Source organism: Choloepus didactylus, chromosome 5, assembly GCF_015220235.1.
Source record: "Choloepus didactylus isolate mChoDid1 chromosome 5, mChoDid1.pri, whole genome shotgun sequence".
Classification (NCBI taxonomy): Eukaryota; Metazoa; Chordata; class Mammalia; order Pilosa; family Megalonychidae; genus Choloepus; species Choloepus didactylus.
This window is the reverse complement of record NC_051311.1, coordinates 76,211,946-76,234,149: the sequence shown is the minus strand read 5'-3', so window position 1 is coordinate 76,234,149 and position 22,204 is coordinate 76,211,946. Positions and strand designations below refer to the sequence as shown.

Here is a 22,204-nt window from a genome sequence, read left to right as displayed (position 1 = left end):
AATATAAAAACATGGTAATATCAGATGTGGCTGGTTATCACTACCTGGTTATTACACAGTTGAATGTTATGCTTTGATAAGACCTTTTGCAGAACAGGTATGCTGGAGATACAATGGGCTGTTGACTGAGCTTGGTCCATGTGTGCTGCAGTGACACGCTCAATAATGCAGTGTGGAGATAATCGAAGACAGACCATTAATAGGTTTAAATATGTGCCACAAGATGTCAGGAGAAGTTTTCGTACATGGTAGACACTAAACAAGGCAGCCTGGCAGTCCAGGATAATGTTTGGATGAATCCAGTGTGTTAAAATTTGCATATAACGCATTTGAGAATGGGTAATATTTCTTATTACTAGTTTTAAAACAGTAAAAGATATTAAGAAATACTGACATTTCAAATCAAAAGTTGGTGAACTCCCTGAAGTCTCTCTGGGGAGCACTTGCATTTTCGAGCCCACAGTTTGAAAACCACTGGGCTAGTTTTTCCCCCTTATTGGCTATTCCTGCCCTTCTCTTGAGTCCCTGGTTTCACACTTTCTGCCCTCTTAGAAAATGATCTCACATCCTACTTCATCTTTTTCTTCATCGTTAACTCTTAGGTAGCAATATATAGTGGAAGAAGGACATACTTCAGAATCAACAGGTCTGGGGTGGAATCCTAACTCTGTGCCATATTAGCAATGTGATCTTGGGAACTTCTTTACCTCTCTGAACCCAGAGTTATCTTCATTGGTACAATGAGCTATTCCCATCTCTAAAATGGTAGAGCATTATTATTACATCTAACATTCATTGGGTGCTTACCCTGTAAACACTTTCCATGTATTAAGTGACTGCAAATAATGCCAGATAAAGAGTTCTTTAATAAATGGTAGACACCATAGCACCAGCAGCAGCAGCAGCAACATTACTACAAATAAACATTTTTTCTTCCTTCCCTCTGGGCTCCAAGATGGTACCTCTATTCTCTAAATTTAGCCCTCTTCTCTTAGGAACTAGACCCAGTGCCTCCTCTGAATTATGATGATCACACTCCTATAACTGTCCCTGCCCAATTCCATATCTACAGCCTTTGCTTTACCTTTGGCTTTCAACCCCAACTTTTAAACTTATCTTAAGTACTCAGAGTCTCACCTTTGCTCTTTTCACCCCATGGTGTGCATTGTCCTGACATGGAATTTCCCTGTTGTGTGGGGCCAGCAACAGTCTTCAGGAGGAGAATGAGATATGGAAGCATTTTGAAAACCACGTGTAGGGGGATATGGTCATTTATGAAACTTTTCAGAAGCTGTGTGCACCTGACCCGTGGAACATAAATGGCACACGAAAAACTTGGAGACAGTGCAGACGTCATCAACTGATGTGAAGTGGGAACTATAAAGGAGGGTAAAAATAAAAGGGACCGTTTACTCTTGCAAAGACTGAAGAATGATTTTTTATTTGCGAAATTTTTGTCCATCTCCACTAAGAATAGAATGAGGTCAGATATTAGGAAGAATGTTTTGGTAGTGAAGGCTGTGAAATATGAAAACATTTTCTTGAGGGGAATTGGATAATCTTGGCTGGAAGTTTTAGGATTATTGACTTTAAGTTATCCCTCAGAAAGGGTCTCAGAGTGTTGTAAGATGACCTCTGAACAAGATATAGGCCCCTTCACATTTATCATAAACTTGCTTGGGGACATGGGGGATGTGCTGACAAGTAAACAGACATTTATAATGAAGTGTGCTAAATGCTGAAGTGGGGAAGTACAGGATAAAATGGGAACATATGGGAGGGAAATGAAACCTAAACTGGTGAGAGGCTCTCATATAGATAATTTTTATGAAACTACTTGAATGAATTTGGGATTTCTTGGAACTAGGGGTCAGGTTTTATTTCAAGGAAGTTATTAATTTTTTCTCCAGTGTGACCTGGCATTTGGCTGGTATTGCCTGGAATGCTATTCCAGGCAATGGGAATAGGAAAATCCTTTTAAAAATTAAGAGTCACCTTATTATCAACAGTTTCATCCAGTGGGGGCTCCTGCAGAGTTCAAAAGGAAGAGAATTCAGCTTGATGTTTCCTTTAAAGTTCATTTCTAAAGCAAAAGAGATCATGAGTGGAAGCAAAAGAGAGCATGATATTTGAAATCACAATAATTCCGAAATGCCTATAAAAACTATTTTCATTGAACTCTCATGATTTATGTTAAGAATTATGTTTTCTAATGGACTGGTTTCAAAGGTTATCATTTTGAACTCTTGAATTGCTTATTAGGATCAGTTAATGAATCAATCATCTATTATTGTGTGTTTTGCTGGTGAAAAGAATTAGCAACTTGGGTTTTTGACCTTTACTTACCTTTATGTTGCTTATATGAAAAAAAAAAAGATTTGAAGGTTAAATGAAGGGGATTTAAATAGGAGTCTTGAAGTATAGTCTTATTTCCTTGGTAAACCTTGAACCAATTGCTGTCTCCACAGTCTGCCTCTGCCGTGTTACTTTTTCTGGGATTCTCAATGGGGATAGGTGAGCCTTATGCCACTGCTGCTCTTCTCCGTTGCACATCTCAGTAGGTTTATTATGAGTCCCTTCCAGTGATATCAAGCCTCAAAAAAAGTTAAAAGTAGCATTAGCATTCCCCTGCAAACTCAGGAACATGATCTGAAACAATTCATGACTCATACAGTATGTCCAGAACCACCTCCCCCCTCAAAGGGGGAAGAAGTAAAAATGATGCTTACTTTACCTTTTAATTCTGTAACTTGCAATGTGTTTACTAGAGGGTAAAATGGGAGATTAAAAATGGTTAAAATGTCACCAATAACCAAATTCCATATTTATTTTGAAAATGGGAAATCATCTGCAGCTGAGAAGTCTGAGAATCTTGAGGAATAATCAGAGTAACAATATAATGGGGGCTTATAATTGAGGAAACAGCATAAACAAATTAGGGTAAAAAGAGGATTAAGATAAATGAGAAAATTCTAGAATTTGATCATCAATCCTAAAGACTATCTTTATCATAACTGAATTTAAAAAATCAACTTCATCTTCCTGATACAGTGTGTTTTAGCGTTATCCTTGGAGTTCTTAATTATCTTTATCTTAAAACATTTCTAAGGTAGCCACTAGTCTTCCTTTTTACTATTCCACCTATAAAACAGAATGAACAAATAAATATCTTCAATCAAAATATGTTAGTTTGAATTATACACTGCCTTTTTTTTTTTAATTTGGGGAAAAATTGCTTCCAGGCAGTAATTGGCAAGCAGATGTCAAAGAATATTTAATAAGTAGTGATATTTTTTGGATGCCTAGTGAGAGATCATTAAGTCATTTGGATGCAGAGGCTCCCAAGCAAGTCAAGCATATGCTTGGCCTGCAGCAGTTCACACCAAACAGATGTCTGACTCCACATCTCAGAGCTTCTCAGAGGATTTCTATTCCCAAGAGAAGAGTGTCATCTCCATACAAGAAGCTTTGATTCCAGATGTTGAATTAGTTCTGGATTACAACCATGGCTCAGAAAGGACATGGGTATTTTTCTGCAAAAGGATGGAGATGACCAATGGAGATTGTTTACATTGGGTCATAGTATTGGTGTCCGAAGAGACTAGGTGAACAAAGAGACTCAAAAAGTATTTAGAGTTCTAAAAAAAGGGAGGGAGTACTGAACAAATGAGATTCGTATAAAACAAACACCAGCAAAGTTAAATCAATGTATTATGCAGGAGTTATCCTTACATCACTCATTTACAGTATATTTCATCACTACCTTAGAAGAAGAGGTAGAACTTGTTCTCCTTCTTTCCATCTACTACCACTGGGCGTGCTTAAAACTGCTTCTCTGTTCTGGTCTCTAGAATGTGATTATCTGAAATAACAGTAATAGTGATGTGGTTCTGACAGTCACACAAGTTTCTCTCTGTAAGCTTTTAAAAATGCCAGCCAGTAACCCAGTGGTATTTCTACCATAAAATCATAAGGCCAATCCATTTCCTCTCTTCTTTATTTTCTTGGTTTCAAATATATTCCTTATTGCCAATAGAAATAAAAATCGTAAATTAGAGAGCAATAGTATCACTTGTCTTTCTTGGTTAGTAACGAGTTCCTAAAAGTGAACTCATACAGGATGCAGCAGTTTGATAGGGTGGTTAATCATCCTATCCTTCTAGCCATTTGTTCCAGCTATATTCAGTATTGTGGCTTTTGTTAGTGGCTTCATGCCCAGATAGAATAAAAATCTCACAAAAACCATGTAAAGATGCCTTGAAGCTGCTTTTCTAAAGTACAAGGGTACTGGTTATAAATCACAATGCTTTGTTTCTCCTCTGTCATCTTTCAGGATAGGTGGGATTTTTTGCAGTGTTGCTTGTTGCTCTCAATTGAGTCTGTGAAATCCAAGTCATCTGAGGGAATCAGGTGTAGTTGTTGGAAATGGCCTTTCCGTGACAATGCTACCCATTTTTGGTTTCCTTACAGTATATCATCATTACCACTTTTACTGAATTCATAGTGGTTCCAGAAGTTAAGTGCTTTGCTTTTGGAGAAAGGGAATAAGCACTTTACACAATTCATGTTGCATGTCACCTGAGCTTTAGATCCTCTCATCAGCTAGGCACCTGTTCTTAATCACTTGCAGTCCTCAACCAAGCAGTAACATATTTGAAAGGACTTAAAATATTTGAAGGCATCATAAGGAAAATTTTGATTTCACGAGTTCTAGGAGTGAAAAATCAAACTCTTAGGAAACTTTCCAAAATCCACACTGACAGCTGATTTTTGTATGCAGTTTTTTTTTGTTGTGGTTGAAAAATAACAGCTTTATTGAGACATAGTTCAATTCACCCACTTAAAATGTACAATCTAATCATTTTTTGTATATTCACAGAATTGTGTAACTATCAATACAATCAATTTGGGAACCCTTTTATCATCCCCAAAAGAAACTCCGTACCCACTAGCAGTCACTCCCCATTTCCTCTTAATTGCCCTCCGCCCAATCCTAGGCAACCACTAATCTATTTTCTATCTTTATGGATTTGCCAATTCTGCACATTTCATATAAATGTGACCATATGAGATGTGGTCTTTTGTGATTGGCTTCTTTCACTTAACCTACTTTTTTTGAGGTATGTCCCTGTTGTAGGATGTATCAGTACTTCACTCTCTTTTGTCACCAAATAATACTGCATAGTATGAATACATCACATTTTATTTATCCATTCCTTAGTTCAGAGATATTTGGGTTGTTTCTGCTTTTTCCCTACTATGACTAGTGCTGCAATGTATATTTGTGTACAAGTTTTTGTGTAGACATATGATTTTCATTTCTCATAGATATATACCTAGGAGTAGAATTTCTATATCATATAGTAATTTTATGTTTAACCTTTTGAAGAACTTCAGACTGTTTTCCAAAGTGGCTACACCATTTTACATCCCACCAGCAGTGTGGAGCTTTCTCCATATCTTAGTCAACACTCATTATTATCTGTCTTTTTTTATTCTAGCCATCCTAGTGGGTGTGAAATGACAACTCATTGTGGTTTTTATTTGCATTTTCCTAATAGCTAAGGGTGTTGAGAGTCTTTTCATGTATTTATTTATTAGTAATTTTTCCATTTTTAAATTGTTATTTTATTATTGAGTTATAAAACTTCCTTATGTATTCTAGATAAAAGTCCCTTATCAGATATGACTTGCAATTCCCTTGGTAAAATTAGTGCCTTGTGAATAATTAACTCTCAAACACAGAAATGACTAATTTTTACCATTTACTTACCAAAGTTGATATAGCTGACTGAAGTGGTTATTGTTTATAAATTCACCATTTTATGGAAAAGCGGCCAACACTGCTAAATGTCTTGTGGAATCAGAGGAGAAAGGAAATACTGACTTGACCCTGACTTTGTGACGTTGGGTTGTGTTCTTGAAGTCTGCGAGTTTTACACAGGACTTTTGAGAACTAGATAACACTACTTTTACAAGTTTTATTTTGACTAAAATTCACAGAGAAAAATAAATCTAAATGTAGGTAACATAAAATCTTAATTGATAAATACATGTAACAAAGGGCTGTTTATATGAGTGGGTTTTTCTGTTTTTTGTTGTTGCTGTTTTGTTTTCTATCCTTATGGAGACTAGATTACATCGGGTCTCAAATCAGTCCTCTCCATCATGGCCATTTGGCAGAATACCTGAGGCAATGTGGTAGAGCTCTGCTCCAGGAGTTGGGATTTATTGTCACAATCTGTCCAAATGATTGTCCCCTCTTTCGTTTACATGCCCCCTGCATTTCCTTTGGTTAGGATAATCCAAGTTATTAGGACTATTTTGAATTCATGGTAAATAAACTTGAATGATGAGAAAACCTCCACTGTACTTAGATTTGTCTACAAAAGTAGTTTAATTTTTTTCTTGGTTCCTCAAGTATTCATTATTTCATGTAAAGGAAAAGGCTATTAGTTTTGAGGATTACTAATTTGGCAGTATTTGGGAGGTGTATCATACAACTAGTGGTTTGAATTTGCTATTTCATTTTATTTGATTTGATTAGTTAAATAAAAAGTAGTGTTAAATACTGTGGAAGTATGATTGTTTTATACAAACAAAAATAATTTTGAATTAAAAAGATCCAATACCCAATCTTCATCTTAAGTTCTAGTAGATGAAAATGTCAAATGCTTCTGTTAGATTAATAAAAGAAAAATGTGAAATGGAAAAATCCGTTAAATATCTGGTTTTAAGGGGATAGGTTTTGTGAAAAAGCTTTGAAGGTGGCTATAATTGGCAAATTTTTTTAATTATAAGGAATTACAAATTACAAAGATTAGGAAGTTTTTTGCTAAGAAAAGGAATTAGTTTAGTTTCGTGTATGTGTGTATGTGTGTGTATATATATATATGTATGTTAGGTATCTAAAATAACGGCATTTTTTATTCAGTGAAACCTGAAGACTTATAGTTAAGTGAACAATGTATCTGGGTTACTAGATTGTTTGTCAACGTTGGTTTAAAACATGTAGAGTGTAAGAAACTGTGTATCTTAGGGATTTCTGCCTGCTACTCATTCAGTGATTAGCTGGTTTCTGTTAGAAATAGAACTTTGAAAAATATCCCAGGTTCTAAATGTTTGTAAGTTTTCTTTGTCAATGTATAGTGACTGGTTATGAATGAAAGAAAAGGATAAGCTCAATTAGAAGTAAGAGGAAGGGATGGATAGAGGCATGGAGGTTGGAGAAGGGAGGCTGTATGTAAGGATAGAGTTTCTGTCCTAAGTTGCCATTCCAGACTTTGCATGGCCTAACCTCCACCTATGTTTCCAACTTTACCTTCCAGCCTTTATGTTAGGTGCTGGAACTGCAGGTGTGCCATCATTGTCCCAGGCAATTCTTACAGAAGACACTGCACAATGATGGCGCTTTTTTTCTTGTGTTCAGACTGACCCCAACACTTTTCATAATTGTTTTCCAGGACAGTTACCAATGGATCAGACTGGGCAATGAAGGTGAAACTTAATTGTCTTTTTGCTTAGGTTCGAAGGCTCTTGTTAAAATGAAAATTGTTGCATTTAATGGAAATAAGTGCTATATTAAACCATAGTCATTTATTAATATGTTAGCAAGAAATTTTTGATGAAGTTACTTAGCCTTGGAATTGGGTCTTAATTGAGTTAATTTTAATGAAGGAAAAGTTATAAAGACATCAAGTACATAAGGCAGGGGCCTACTGAAGAAACTGAAGACGAGGGAACTGGAAACAAGAGCCTGGACCCCTGAGCTGGGAGTGATAAGAATGGACATGAGGGCCAGCTGCTTAGTTTTGCCCTGAAACAATGTCAAAATGTTTGCATTGGGCTTAGCATTTCCTTTCCTTATCATGAATAGTTTTGCTAGAATATTTTTCCTATTTTGAGTTTATCCCGCCTCTCAGATGCTACTAAAACACTCCCTTTTGATTTTTGGTGGTTTAATGTATATTTTGATACATTATCAAATAAAGTCTCACCAAGTTTTAGAACTCTAGTTTTTCATCAGAAAGATGCTAAGGGGAAAAGCACAGGTTTAAGAGATACCAATTCTGGGTTCAATTCCCTTCTTCAATAAATACATGAAATTTCACCTGAGAAGTGTCTCATTCTCTCAAATTTCATTTAGAATTTTCTCTTTGTACATGATTTCCTTCTATATTTGCTTCATATTATTCTTCTTTCTCTTCTTGCTCATCCTTCTTCCTCTTCTTTGTAGATTTTATCTCTGAGAAGATTATTCTGCCTTAACCATAATCATCAAAAACATCATATTTGCACAAAACTGGGGTATCCTGCCTAGTTATTTCCCCTACCAGAATCAACAATTTCCATCATAAATTATTATATGTTAAACACCTAGAGGGCAGACATGTGTAACTGCGTGGGGTGAGGAGACAAAATATAGGAATGTTGTGATCCCCACCCTGAAGTAACTGATTCAGATGTGATAATTAAGTCAACAAATTGATGCAAATTACTAATTAACCCTCCAGTTATATCCAATTCATTCAAGACTCATCACTGAGTACAGGGTACTTAATGAAGTTATATAAAAGTGCTCATTACTATTCACAAACCATTTTATAATTGAAGTGATAGAGATTGAATTTCACCAATGTTCTATAAACTCATAGAATTTGGTTATAGAAGAATTTCAGTTCTTTTTTGAAGGATAATTTCAATTTAGAAATTCTATCAGTTTTTGCCCCCTGGAAAGAATTGTACCATCACTATTGATCCCTTCTGACAAAGTGAGAGTTGCAATAGTTTAGAGATGTTAGTGTTTTATTCAGTTGTGTTCTAGTATTTGCATCCTGGTATTTATATGAGTTTACTTATTTTATTCTTATGTTTATGCATGCACCATTTCTGACATACTAGTATATTTGAAATGGTTAAGATTACAAGTCCATTTTGGAGACCAAATCAGGTAATTACTTATTTCTGTCCTTCCTTCCTTTATTTCAGCTGGACCAGACCAATTTTGAAGAAAGGGTACAGACAGCGCCTGAAATTGTCAGACATATACCAAACACCTTCTACTGATTCTGCTGACAATCTGTCTGAAAAATTGGAACGGTATGTTCATGTCCATTGTTAATTAACTGAAGAGAGAATTCATGTTATTGATTATACAGAGAACATAAAATTAACATTAGAAAGTTCAATATTTAGAATGGTATATATAACATTGAAATTTATTTTCTTGCTCAAGCCTTGATCAGTTAAAGGGGTAAACAATTAAAAAGAGAAAGAAAAATAAGCATTTTCCTGAAAAATGGTTTTTGTCCTGAAAAATGACTTTTTTCCCTGAAAAATACTTATTTGAATTTTGAGAATTTGCCTGTCATTAAAGATCATTAGGTGGATTTTGTGAAGACTGAAATACTGTCTTTATGAAGCATATTGTGTACATTTGTTACTAAATAATGTCTGAATACAAATGTACTTTCTGGAAAATCTTAAGGTAATGGCTATTGGATATCAAAGGAATGAAAAACCTTCATGTTTTTGAGTACCCTTTGCATGCCAGGTATAGTACCTCCTTCTACCACCCTGGGAGGGAGCACCATTATCTCCGTCTTACAAAAGAGCAGCCTGAGGCTCAGGGGTGTGATATAATGAGTGACGGAGCCAGTTTTGCACTGCCCGCCTCCTCAGGAACAGTGTTCCCTGTTGTACAGAACTTCTCAGAGTCCTCTTTGGCAACAAGTGTTGGTCAAAATGCTTTTGATTGCCAGTGACAGAAACCCAATTAACTAGCTTAAGTGAAAAGAGGGAATTTATTGGCTCTTGCAGCCTAAGTGGGTGAAGGCCTAGGGACTCAAATGCCACCTGTTGGCATTTGCCTTGTGCTGGTTTTATTCTCTCAGACCAGCTTCCCCCATCTGGTGGGTACTCAGAATTATTTGTTCAAATTCTTATAGACCATACAGGAAGGAGCCCTTTCTCCTGAACTAAGTGAGAAAAATTCCAGCAACTCTAAACATGCTCATGATTCGGATCAACAGTGATCCAAAGTCTATGAATGGCCTAGACTGTGCCTTGTGCCAGCAGCACAGATGAAATGGGGAGGTTGTTGGAGGTGGGTATTGGGCAAGAGAACAAAAGTAGCTATTATTATACTTGCTATTTGTTTACCTTATCTTCATTACACTTATTTCCTCTTGATATTTTCAAGGCAAAGTAGGATATTCAACCTTATTTTTCTTGATTTTATTTGTAGGACTAGGTTAGTGGGAGCAGCAGATTCACATTTCCAATATCAGTGGTCAACTGCTGTTCTGGGGCACTTGCTGTGTCTAAGAGCCATGAGGGCCAGACTATTTTGTTTTTGATTTTTTCCATTTGTTTTGTTTATGATATATCCCCAAGTGACTAGAAAAGGTCAATAAATACTTGTTGAATAAATGAATGATAGGATGTGAATCAGGTAGTATTATATAACAACTTGCAACATTGCTGAGTAGATAAAATATATAAACATAACACATGGTAGGTATGGCAGAAAGTTCAAAATAACATAGTAGATGTTGACTAAGTTCTCAATGGATGTGTAGGGAAAGATTAATCTGCATAAGACTGGGTTAATATATATTAACATTAATATGGAAAATGTGTTATTGGGATATGTTTTTATTTATGCTTAATATAGAGGACACATACTTGAATTTATAGGATTATATAGCCTAACCTTTTTTTTTTTGCCTCAGTTTCCATTGGGTCACAACTTTTCAATTCAGTTATTCAAATAAACCTATTTTATTTTAATTCAACAACTGTGCCAGCCTAAGCCCATAAATTCTATATATTCCTTTTGAATTTTTTTGGTATCTCCTCTTCACCCAGCTATTCATTTCTTTTGTTATAAAATTAGCATTTGGAATTTATTAAAACATTCTGGAAGTTTATAGTACCCATTTATAATAGTTTGTACCTCTGCATCCTTGGGAAGTGGTCTCGGCTTCAAATTTTAAGACTGCCTTGTGGCAAAAGCCCCCGGGTGGTTACCACATGGCTGAGGTACAATGGACCATCTGACTCAGCTTGTGGGTTGGAGCCTCTTCGTCATTCCATTGTGAAATCTCACATGCAGTCCATGACTGTAGCTAAAATACTAACTTTGAGCTTTGTAAGTGTAGAGCTTCTTCCTTTATGTTTCAGCTTTTGGTGTTAGGAAGGTTCATTGGACCTGTTAAGCTGCTACTGGAACCACAGCATCTGCTCTTGCTGCTAACCCCTTCCCCCAGGCCACAAATTGTTCAAGTCCCATCCATTTAAAAAAATTCCCCATCTTTGCCTTCCCCCAAAGTCACTACCCAATCCTCATTTTTCTTCCATAGCCAACATTTCATTGCTCTCATAGTCTCTCCACTTCTTTACCTTCATTTATATTTCAGCTCCCAGAAATTTGATTTTTACCTTTATCTGTTCCTAAAACTACATTAACCAGCATTAGCTCTCAACTAATAAATGACATCTTCCTACTTGACTTTGGTGTTGAACACTTTTTCCCACCTTGAAATTCCATTTCTCTAGCTTGGGTACCACCCCCTTTCCTGATTTTAACATCTACCCTTCTCCACTTGAAGGAGAGAGTGAATCTGCCTCCACACTTAACTTCTTACTCTGTTATGAGTCCCCTGAATGAAATGGATAGGAGCCAAGTCCCTGTGAGTAGAGGGTGGGGAACAACAGGAAAGAAGTAGAGAGATGGGATAGGGCCGAGGCACTGTAGACAGGCGAGACTGTCACGTTTGACTTTGAATCTCAGTTGTGTGTTCTTTCTTTGGAGTGACTCAGAACCACATTTACTTGTGGTAGATTGACAGTAATAGGGATAGCCAATGATGAACTGCAAAGCCTTTATCCAACCTAATAGTTCTTGCCTCTAGTTTTCATCTCTGTACAGTTTAAAAATTGAAATGATGATAGCATTTAGAAATATTTTATCCTCTCAAAGAGCAAGGGGGCTTTTATTGTCAAAGAGTAGTGACATTAACACAGTATATATAAATATAATCAGCTGATGAGCCTTTAGAATTTAAAAGAAAGCAAAAAGTTTATTATATTTCAGCCAGAGTTTTCAGACTATATAATTTCTATTCCTACCAGAAAATGTAGAATTTGATCCTATTCTCAGTTTTCAAAGACTTTTACTCTAATAAATGACTTTAGTAGCTGAAAATTAAGTTTGATGATATTTATTTTGTATCTTTATTTTTAAAAACAAAGTCTTAATTATGGGGTTTTCTAATGTTTAATCTAAAAAATCCACCTGACTCTTATCTATTTTGGGTTTGGTAATCAAATGTTGTAAAATGTACTATGATTCTAAACAGATGGAGATTAAGAGTCAAAGAAAAAAAATAAAATCTTTTTTGGTTTATTAGTTTGTTAATTTTTCATCTTGTTCCAAATACAGCAATGTTTATTCATAATAGTCATATTTTATATGTCTACCCTTTGCACTGCTCTTAAAAGCTCAGTACCTTTCTTTAACAGTGTGCACCTTTTCATGAAATCAACTCCTGCAAAATGATATATGGCAGGGCATTGAATTCTGCCAAATATGTGACTGAGCAGTAGGTATTGAAGGGTCTCCACAAGGTTTGTCTCTTAATCACTTGGGTTAATCTCCTTGGATATATTTGAGTGAATCAAGCTATATTGAGGGAAACAGAACAACTCAAATATTTGTACAGGCAACTTATTGGGCCCACTTTTTATTCTTTTGCAGGGAATGGGACAGAGAGCTGGCTTCAAAGAAAAATCCCAAACTCATTAATGCTCTTCGGCGATGCTTTTTCTGGAGATTTACGTTCTATGGGATCATATTATATATAGGGGTAAGGATCTTGTTTGTAAACTCATTATGAATATAACAATTATCTTCATTTTTATGATTAGAGAAGGACTACGGTGATCTAGTATACAGTTATAAAGGTATAAAGGATGAATCCAGCTCCAGACACTAAGAAATCTCCTAAAACTCTAGTAGAAACACATAAAACTGCTTTAGAACCTAGGTGTCCTGAAACACAGGTGGCAGTGTGAAATCTGAAACAGGTTCAGAAGAATAGATTGCTTATTTAAAAAAAATTATTTTCTATTTATGATTCCAAATCACTTTATCTTATTAGTATATGAGATTACTGCGTGCCATTATTTTCCTGTGTCCAACAGGAGTATTTCAGGAGCCAATATTAAGAGAAGAATTAGGTCAAATTCAGTCAACTGCATGTACAAATATTTGCAACATTTTTGAAATCATACTTGCATGCTGAATTGTTTCGAGGAAAAAAATAGCAAAATTTAAAATTTTTAATTTTGTCAGTGAGGTACCCTTGCAATATTTTTTCTCAGACTCCTACTTTTTGATCAGTGTGAAGAGAGTGCTATGCCTGAAAACCCTGGGTATTGTGGTGGTTAAGTGTAGTCTGGGACGTTCCCAAGTTTCTGTGAAATATGACCCTCACCTATTATTTTCTACAGTATCAGAGCTTCTTTAAAAACCCATGGTTGTAGCCTGTAAAAGAAAGTGACAAGTTGAAAACTTATTTAGTCTTCAAGTGAAGGCTGTGCACAATGTATGCTTTGGGAGGTTGGGGACAACGTGGACGGACTTGTTCAGTGTTCATGTTGTCTTCATGCTTCGGGGAATTAGCAATGCCATAGTGTCTGCCAAGGAAATGACATTGCAAGTTGTACTGTGTTAGAAACTTTTGCCCATACATACCAAGAAAAATATATTTAAAGTTTTGTTTTGATAAAGATAAATAAAATTAGGTTCAAAACATTTTATAATGATTTTGAGAATCTCCTGTAGGAAATTCCTCAGGCCTTTGAAATAATAAGTTTCCAATCCCTGTATGTATATCAATCCCTGTAACTACCTGCAACAATTTGGGGATGAGAAATGTTTTACAGTAAGTAAAAGTGAAGTAAGTGAGAACTATTTTTAAAGCTATCGTTGAGATGACTTTTCTCAATGAGAGGGCCCAGAGCTTTGGGAAGCAATTTTATCCATAGCTTCAAGCTCTATTTAACTTAATTTTTAATAAAAAATTTTTGTTGGTTTCTTTCATGACTACAGTCCATACATTTGAATAAGTGTATAGAAGGACAATTCACTCTGGTCATCTCATATAAAAATGTAACATTCTTAAATAATTATTGGGTTAAAGTGAATGAAACTTCAAACAATTGTTATGTGGAGACTAAGGTTGTGGTGAAACTCAAAATTTTCCCTAGTAGTGTTTTCCATCACACACTGCTTACGTTTATTAACATACACACTACTGAGTAGAAGCTGGAAGACAGGGCCAATGATTAGGCCCCTTTTATGCCCTACTTGGCTTGTGAAATAATTTATTCCTCTAGATCCCACCAGCATAGAAATTTTTTGTGAACAAAAGCACTCACCTAAATGTGAAAATTTTGCAAGATATTTGAAAATATTTATAGGATTTATTTTTTAGTCTAGTGTACACAGATCAAAGAATAAACTGATATAGGAAAGTTTAACCTTTATTGAGAACCTAAACTGTTCCATTTTCAATATTAAGCCCTTTCTCAAGATTATTTTATTTAACTCTTCTAGTAATTCCATTGAGTAGAAGTTATTACCATCTCTAATTTATGGATAAGGAAACTGAGATGCAGAGAAATTAAGTAACTTTCCCAAAGTCATGCTTATGGTAAATCTGAGTGATACCCACGTCTCTTTAACTCCAAAGCCTATAAGCCTTCCACCATACCAGATTATAATTGCTATATAACTATGTTCATAAAGACTGTATTCAGATAGCTTCTTTGCAACTTCTAAGGAGACACAGGCTACAGAAGCTTGAAGGTTGAAGATTCTGCCAGGGTCACCTCAGGGTCAGCTCTGAAGAAAGCTCACAACAGGGAGCAGGACAGGAAACCCCAACAGGGTCTTTTCACTTACTTAGCCCTGAGGAATGAACTATGTGAAATCCACCCACAAGCCAGCAATGCCATGGTTCAAACCAATAAACAAAATTAAGGGGTCTAAGAATGGAGTAGGTGTAGAGAAGGACTAACTTAATCTTAAACTTCTCAAGATCAAAAAAGAGGTCTTAAAAACTTTTATGATGTATTAATTATCCTTGGGCAGTCTGAGGAGAGAGGCACTCTGGAACCTAACCTGAGCCCTGGGCTTTGGGTCTGGAACCAGCATCACATTTGAAAGTCAACGTTTATTTCCAACAGCTCAACTTCTACTGATAACCAATAGAATATTGGTGAGGAAAGGACCCGGGTGGGAAAAGCAGCTGAATTGTGTATAGTAAGAGGGCATGGAGAGGAAATTTTATAATGAAAATGGCACATGTGTGTTGTGCCAGTAGCCTTCTCATCCTTGCACAGAGAACAGGTCTCATCGAGGCAGTGCAATTTTAAGTAGTGCAAATGTTGAAAAGTGTAAGTCTCAAGGAATTTAGATATCCATAGTAACCATTAAGATGAGTACAGCTTTTCAGGGCCCCTTATTTCTTGATCCCATTCTTTCTGTCCCTTACAGGAAGAAAAAAAGGGGAGAACATTTAGCCATTCTAATAAGATCTCTATCCTTTTAAACATGTTTTATTAAAGCCTTGCTATTGACAGCACTCTTTCTGGACATTTCTTCTTCTGTGTGTGTCATTTAGTAATTTTAAAATTCTATATACTGAGCAGGGATTCTTGAAATTTCTATAACACTACTCTCAGAAATAGGTGGACATACTTTCAAAATGTCCTATACTTTCTTAGTCTCTGTAAATCAGGATAATTGTGGTATAAAAAATATTTGATTGGTTTCAGCACTGCTGGGAAAAGTATTATAAAATTTGCTGTTGAGCTTCAAAGATTAAGAAAAAATGGAACGCCATCATGAAGGCGCTTGTCTCTTTGCAACAGTGATGTATTTTTAAATCATATTAGCTATGGACTCTCACTATTAACTATGCATTTGTTTTTTTCTTCATCTGACTTAGCAGCCAGATACAACATTGTCTTTAACATTAAAGACTCCTAGCATAAAAGAAAAACTAGCTGTTGAAAAACTGAGCGTGAGAGTCAATTAAGGATAGTCTGAGGGAAGCGAAGTGGAGAGAGTTCGGTAAACAGATTACTGAGAGACTATGATGATCACAATATATTTATTATAATAAGAAATTCACAAACATTCATTCAAAAATATTATTGATTCCCAGGTGGCTCTGGGCATGTTTCCATCATCAAACTGAGATACATGTCAGTACAACTGTGGTCAAACTACCTTTATTCATTAAACTCCAAGAAGTTTAAGGGCATAAACTCTAAGAAGTTTAAAGGCATAAAAGAGAAGTCCTGGTGTTTTTTTTTTCCCAGAGTTCCCAAGTCCCACAGTCTAAATTGCAAAGGAGGATTTGTTCCATATGTTTGACAAAGACATTGGGTAGGCATTTGAACACAAGCTTGCTGCTAAAGAAGAGAGGGTCCTCATTCTGGGGAATTTAGTGCACAGCTAGTCCCTGCTTTAGGTGCTTTGTCTTGTGCCTGTCCCTTCCATGTGCTTGATACCTAAAGACAGATATCTCCAGCAAATCTCCTGGTTGTCTGTCATCTAGGATTTCTTTCTCATTTTCCTCTCTGCATACCCCCACTATCTAGCTGCTTTTCCAACCCAACAGTCATTCATATATTGTACTTCCCCTTCTTGCCTTATATCCTGAATATTTTCATCCCTTGTCTCCCACTCCAATCTCTAACACACATGCTGTGCTTGTGCTACTCACTGCATTCTACATCTTCCCACCACTTCTGTGATAAGAAGACTTGTTTCCTTGGGTTTATGTTTTTTTTCTCTGAAATGTAAGGGATTTTCACTTCTGTTTCTGGAGTAGCTAGTGGCCCCACCCCAGATTATGTGATTCAGTTGCTCTTGGATGACACTTGTGATTTTGGAAAAGTTCCACCAGGGTTGAGAACCACTGGTGGACAAACACCAGCATTATCACTTTGTAATGGACTGAAATGTATATCCCGGTTTGGGCATGTTCTTTGTCTTGGTCCACATTCTGGTGGGATGGACCCATTGTAAACAAGATTTCTTGGAGATGTAACTTCAGTTCAAGTATGGCCCAACTGAATCAGTTTGGGCTTTAATCTCTATTCTGTAGTCCTTTATAAGCAAATGAAATTCAGACATAGAGGAAAAAAGCCCCAGGAAGAATCCAGAAGTCATTGGAACCAGGAGGAGAAAGAAGACATTGCCATGTGCATTGCCATGTAACAGAAAAGCCAAGAACCAGGGATCACTGGCAGCCAGCCGCAGAATGCCATAGTCTTTGGGAGAAAGCATTGCCTTGCTGATGCCTTGATTGTGTACTTCTAGCCTCAAAACCATGAGCCAATAAATTCCCATTGTTTAAGCCAACCAGTGGTATGATATTTGTTTTAGCAGCTGGGAAACTAAGACACACTTAGTGCATCTGACTTTTACTAGAATCTAGAAGGGAAAAAGTGGGAGCAGGTACACAAAAATAAGTTGTCAGTCTGTTTTTTTTTCCTTTCTGATAATAGTGAGAAAATTTAAATGTGGCATAATGAATATTAATGGTTTTAATGACAGAAGGGCAGTGCTTCTGAAACTTTTATATGCATTCTAATCATCCAGGGATCTTGTTAAGATGTATATTCTGATTCCAGAAGTTTCAGGTAGAACTTGAGGTTCTGTGATTCTAAAGACTCTCAGGTTATGATGCCATTGCCCTAAGACCACACTTTGAGTACTAAGGCCTTAAGTGTTCATGAAAGAAGAGAAAGTCCAATTAGAAGGAATAGTTGCATGAAAAGAGAGGCAGGCAGACAAATTAGGGCAATAGAGCCTCTGAAAGAAAAGGGTGCCAGGAATTCCACTGAAACAAAAATGTCCCTAAGGGTTTAAAGTAGCAGATGCCCCCAACGTTAACTGCCCCTTTCCAGTAGAATCTTAGGGGAGGGGTGATGGAAGGAAGAAGCAGAAAGTTAACAGTTTCAGGGGAAAGATATAGCTAAGAGGGGACTCCTTGGTTTCTCTTTCAAGACTGCAGCATGGGGAGAGGTTGCATTTTTTTCCTGTAGAAACATTTTATGCAGGTTGATTAGTAGTTTTTAAAGGTAGCATTACAACAGATTGGGTTTTCATGAGCCTTTTGAACTACACAGGCTTTTGAAGACTAAATTAGGAATTCAACAGTGTGTTTAGTAGAATACTTTATCTAAGGGATAATATATCCCCTTTTATTACATGTGAAATTTTGGAACAAAATAGATTTATAAATTAGGAATTGCCTGTGATCATGCTCTTACAACTTAGACTGAATATAAAGGGACTCAGACCTCTCATTCCTTGGTAGGAACATGGCAGATCTTTTGTTCTTGTAGCCAACTATCATCCTATAATGACTAATGAATGTGATGGGGTGAGACAAAATAAAATATGTGTGATGTACTGAAGTCCATATTTTTTTCAAAGGTATTACATTTTTTCTTAACTCTTCTAGGGTATGCATTTTGCCCTAATGCCAAAAGCCTGTTTTATAATCTTCAGCAAATCAAAGAACTTGTCTGTACCTCAGGTTTCTTAACTATACAACTAGTGGTGCTGCAGTGCAATATACAATCTCTATGATACCTTCTGTCTCTAAAAATTATGTGAGTCATGACATGGGACCTAGAAAATTGGTATTGATCTTAAATTACGGTGATATTAACTTATAACTTGATTTGCTAGATTGACATTAAATTGATCAGGATTCTTGAATTGCTCTCTGGTTTCAACTGAGAGAGAACCAGATTGTGTTACAACATTTTCATTTTGATTTAGGGTTATGAATAAGAAAGGGGACATTGTAGGCAGACTGCCCAATTCAAATCCCATTTTACCACTTACTAGCTGTATGAGTTTGGGTGAGTTATTTAAACTCTCTGTCAGTTTCTTTATTGTACAGTGGGGTGATCATAATAGCACTTATTTCATAGAGCTGTTGTGAGAATTAAATGAGTTAAGCACGTAGATTAGATCTTGGCACATAGCAAGTGCTCCATCAATGCTAGCTATTATTATTCTCTTTAAATAGAATGTTTAGGTAATTGGGCAAATACTCATTTTTGCAAATATTTAAAAATTATGGCTAAATTCTAAGCATTATTTCAGAAATTGAAATTAATATTTTAACATATCTTTCATTATTGCATTCTCTGGACTAACCCTATTAGTGCTGCTGTCTCAGCAAATCTAGGAAATTTTCTTATAAAAAATGAAGAATATCACTTAAATTTCTGTTGAAGATGTTGCTAGTAATAGTTAATGCATCAGTAAATACAAAAAGAAAAATACCAAAAGTCAAATGTTTAGAATTAGATACTGCATCTAAAAACTTGATTCAAAGGCCATCAGGTATTATAAGATTTTTGATATTCTGTTCTTGATGTGTGTGGTGTGTGTGTGTGTGTGTATGTATTTTTGCAAAAACTCTAAACCAAAGTTGCAAAATAAAAGAAATATTTTAAAAATACCTCTTGTATTAAGCATGAATAGGTTTTATTTTCTCAGATGAATATGGAAAAATTCTACTTCAACAATTAGTATAAAACCTGAAATTACCATCTGACTCTAGTGTATCCAGATAAAAATTTAACACTCTTGCCTACCCTGCTAGTATGTAAGCCAGTACTCTTTGTATCTTATGGTAAGTTCTAGGTGTTTCCTTTCTTCCATTTTTTGTACGCATGATTTTAAAATAATTATCATAATATATATGCAATTTTCTATCCTTTTGTTATTCTTGTTATTCTTCTAAGTATTTTTTCTGATTATGGAAATAATCAGATAATCACTGTTAAATTTGAAGTTGATCCGTTCCATCTTTTTACCCATGGAAACATATACTTAATAAAGGGAGGGGTGATCATAATGTGTTATGAATGTGTTATAACTCTACTTCTGTTAATATACTGTGAATGCCTTTCCATGCCATTAGATATTTTTCTACCTAATCATTTTAATGTTTAATGTATCATATGGCTATACCATAATTTATTTAACCATTTCCTCATTTTTGGATATTTAGATTGCTTCCAATTTTCACTCCTGTAAATAGCCACTCAATGCACTACCCTTTAAAAGCTACATCTCAGAAGATTTTGAAATTACCTTCTAGAAATGATGTTTTACTGTACTTTCCTGATACTAAAGTATGAAAATTCAGTCTTCACCAATAGTAGGTATTATCATTTTTCAAATGTTTCAAATTTCAGAGTGAAGAAGAGTATATTTATCATTTATATTTGTATTACTATTGGTTCCTGGTGAGTTTAAACAGTTGTTATAAATTAATTATGCATTTATATTTCTTTGTGAGTGCATGGATGGCCTTTTCATGTTCTTTGTCTACTTTTCTTTGGGTATGTTTTTCTTTTAGCTTATTGATATGTGAGAGAATATTTTCCCCAATCTTTCCTTTGTCTTTTTTTTTATTTCTGGTGAGCTTTTATTTAGTTTTTAAAAGTCAGAAGTTTTAATTTTTTTTTAAATTTGCTGTCAAATCTATAGAACTTTTTCATTCTGTTTCCTACTTTTGCCTTCAGACTTGTATAAAGACCTTTTCTATCCAAATTTTATGTAAGCATTTATTTATATTTTTTTATTATTTCATCTTTTACATTTAAATGTCTAATTCATTTGGAATTTATTTCTGGGAATGAATGTGAAAGAAATCTAATTCTTCAAAAATGAGTATCCAGTTTCTCTACAGAATTAAAATGCTACATTTTATCATATATTAAATTATTGCATATACTTGGATCTGTTCCTAGATTTCCAGATAAATCTATTTCTTTGTAATGCCATCTATTATAACTTTACAATGATTTAATATCCAGTAATGTAAACCATCTCATACATTATTCCTCAAATGTTTTTGATTATTCTCTCATTTTCTTCCAAATGAAATTTAGAAACATTTTATCCATTGACTCAACAAATATTTGCTAAATGGATACTCTGTGCTCAATATTGTGCATGGTGCTGGGATCTTTACAAAAATTAAGAGACATCCCTGCTCTTATGGTGCTGAAAATTCACTTCCAAAAAACCCACTTGGGATTTTGATGAGGATTGCATTAATCGTAAAAAATAGCTTTGAGGAGAATATAATCTTTTCAATATTGAGATTTTCTTTTTAGAAAGTTTGTCTCTCCATTTGTTTGAGACTTTTAAATATATCACAATACTATTTATAATATATATTTTGAGGTATATGTGTGTATGATCTATTTCTTATTAGTATTACAATGTATCTTTTATGTTATAACTATTCAAGGGATACTTATTTCATTATTGTGGTTGGTATATAAGAATCTATTTTCTTATTTTCTTAGAACATTTATTATTTAAACTTTTACCTATTAAACTCTTTATTCACTTGCATTTGGTTTCTATGCTGATAATGATACTTTCCACTTCTCCTTTCCAATATTCATATCTCAGTCTTTTTTCTTGTTGAATTGCACCAGCTAGAAGTCCCAGAAAAATGTTAATAATGTAATAATCATCATTCTTGCCCTTGTTTCCTGACTCTAAAGGTAATGCTTCCAGAGTTTTATAATGATGGTGCTGCTTATTGTTTTGAGGGAGAAATTCTTTCTCAGGTTACTAAAATATCCTTATAATTAAGTTTATTTAGAACATTAATTAGAGAGAAATACTGAATTTTTATCAGATTCCTTTTCCATTTTTGTTGAAGTAATCATAGGTTTTTCTGTAATCCATTGATATTCTACTAATTAGTTTCTCAATATTAAACTATCCTAGTATTCCTGGAATAAAAACACATAAAGCATATTTAAAGCAAGCAGAGATAATGATGGTGATTTACTATTAAATGAAAGAAAACAATGTAACCTTAGAAGTTCTTCAACTAATTACTCACCTTGTATTAGAAACAACTATGCTTTGGGCTTGAAATTGTAATTTTTAAGTAAAGTTACCTGAGAATTAGTTAGTTAAATTTAATTGCAAGCCTGAGTTGAGTTTTCTATTTTCACTTTAACTTTTTCCTTCATGGTCTGAATTTTCAAAAGCAGAATTCCTTATCACCAGAAAAATCTGACCCTGTTCTAGGAGTAGTTATAGGATTTAGAATCATCCCCAGTG

General features: G+C 35.1%; 1 protein-coding gene across 1 annotated transcript in view; it reads left to right on the top strand.

Moving 5' to 3' along the window:
- Positions 1-22,204, top strand: part of CFTR (CF transmembrane conductance regulator) — a 193,250-nt gene that overhangs the window by 21,197 nt on the left and 149,849 nt on the right. Inside the window, exons 2-3 of the mRNA XM_037836310.1 lie at positions 8,989-9,099; positions 12,761-12,869. Coding sequence (XP_037692238.1) covers positions 8,989-9,099; positions 12,761-12,869 — 220 coding nt within the window. The remainder of the gene's footprint in view (positions 1-8,988; positions 9,100-12,760; positions 12,870-22,204) is intronic.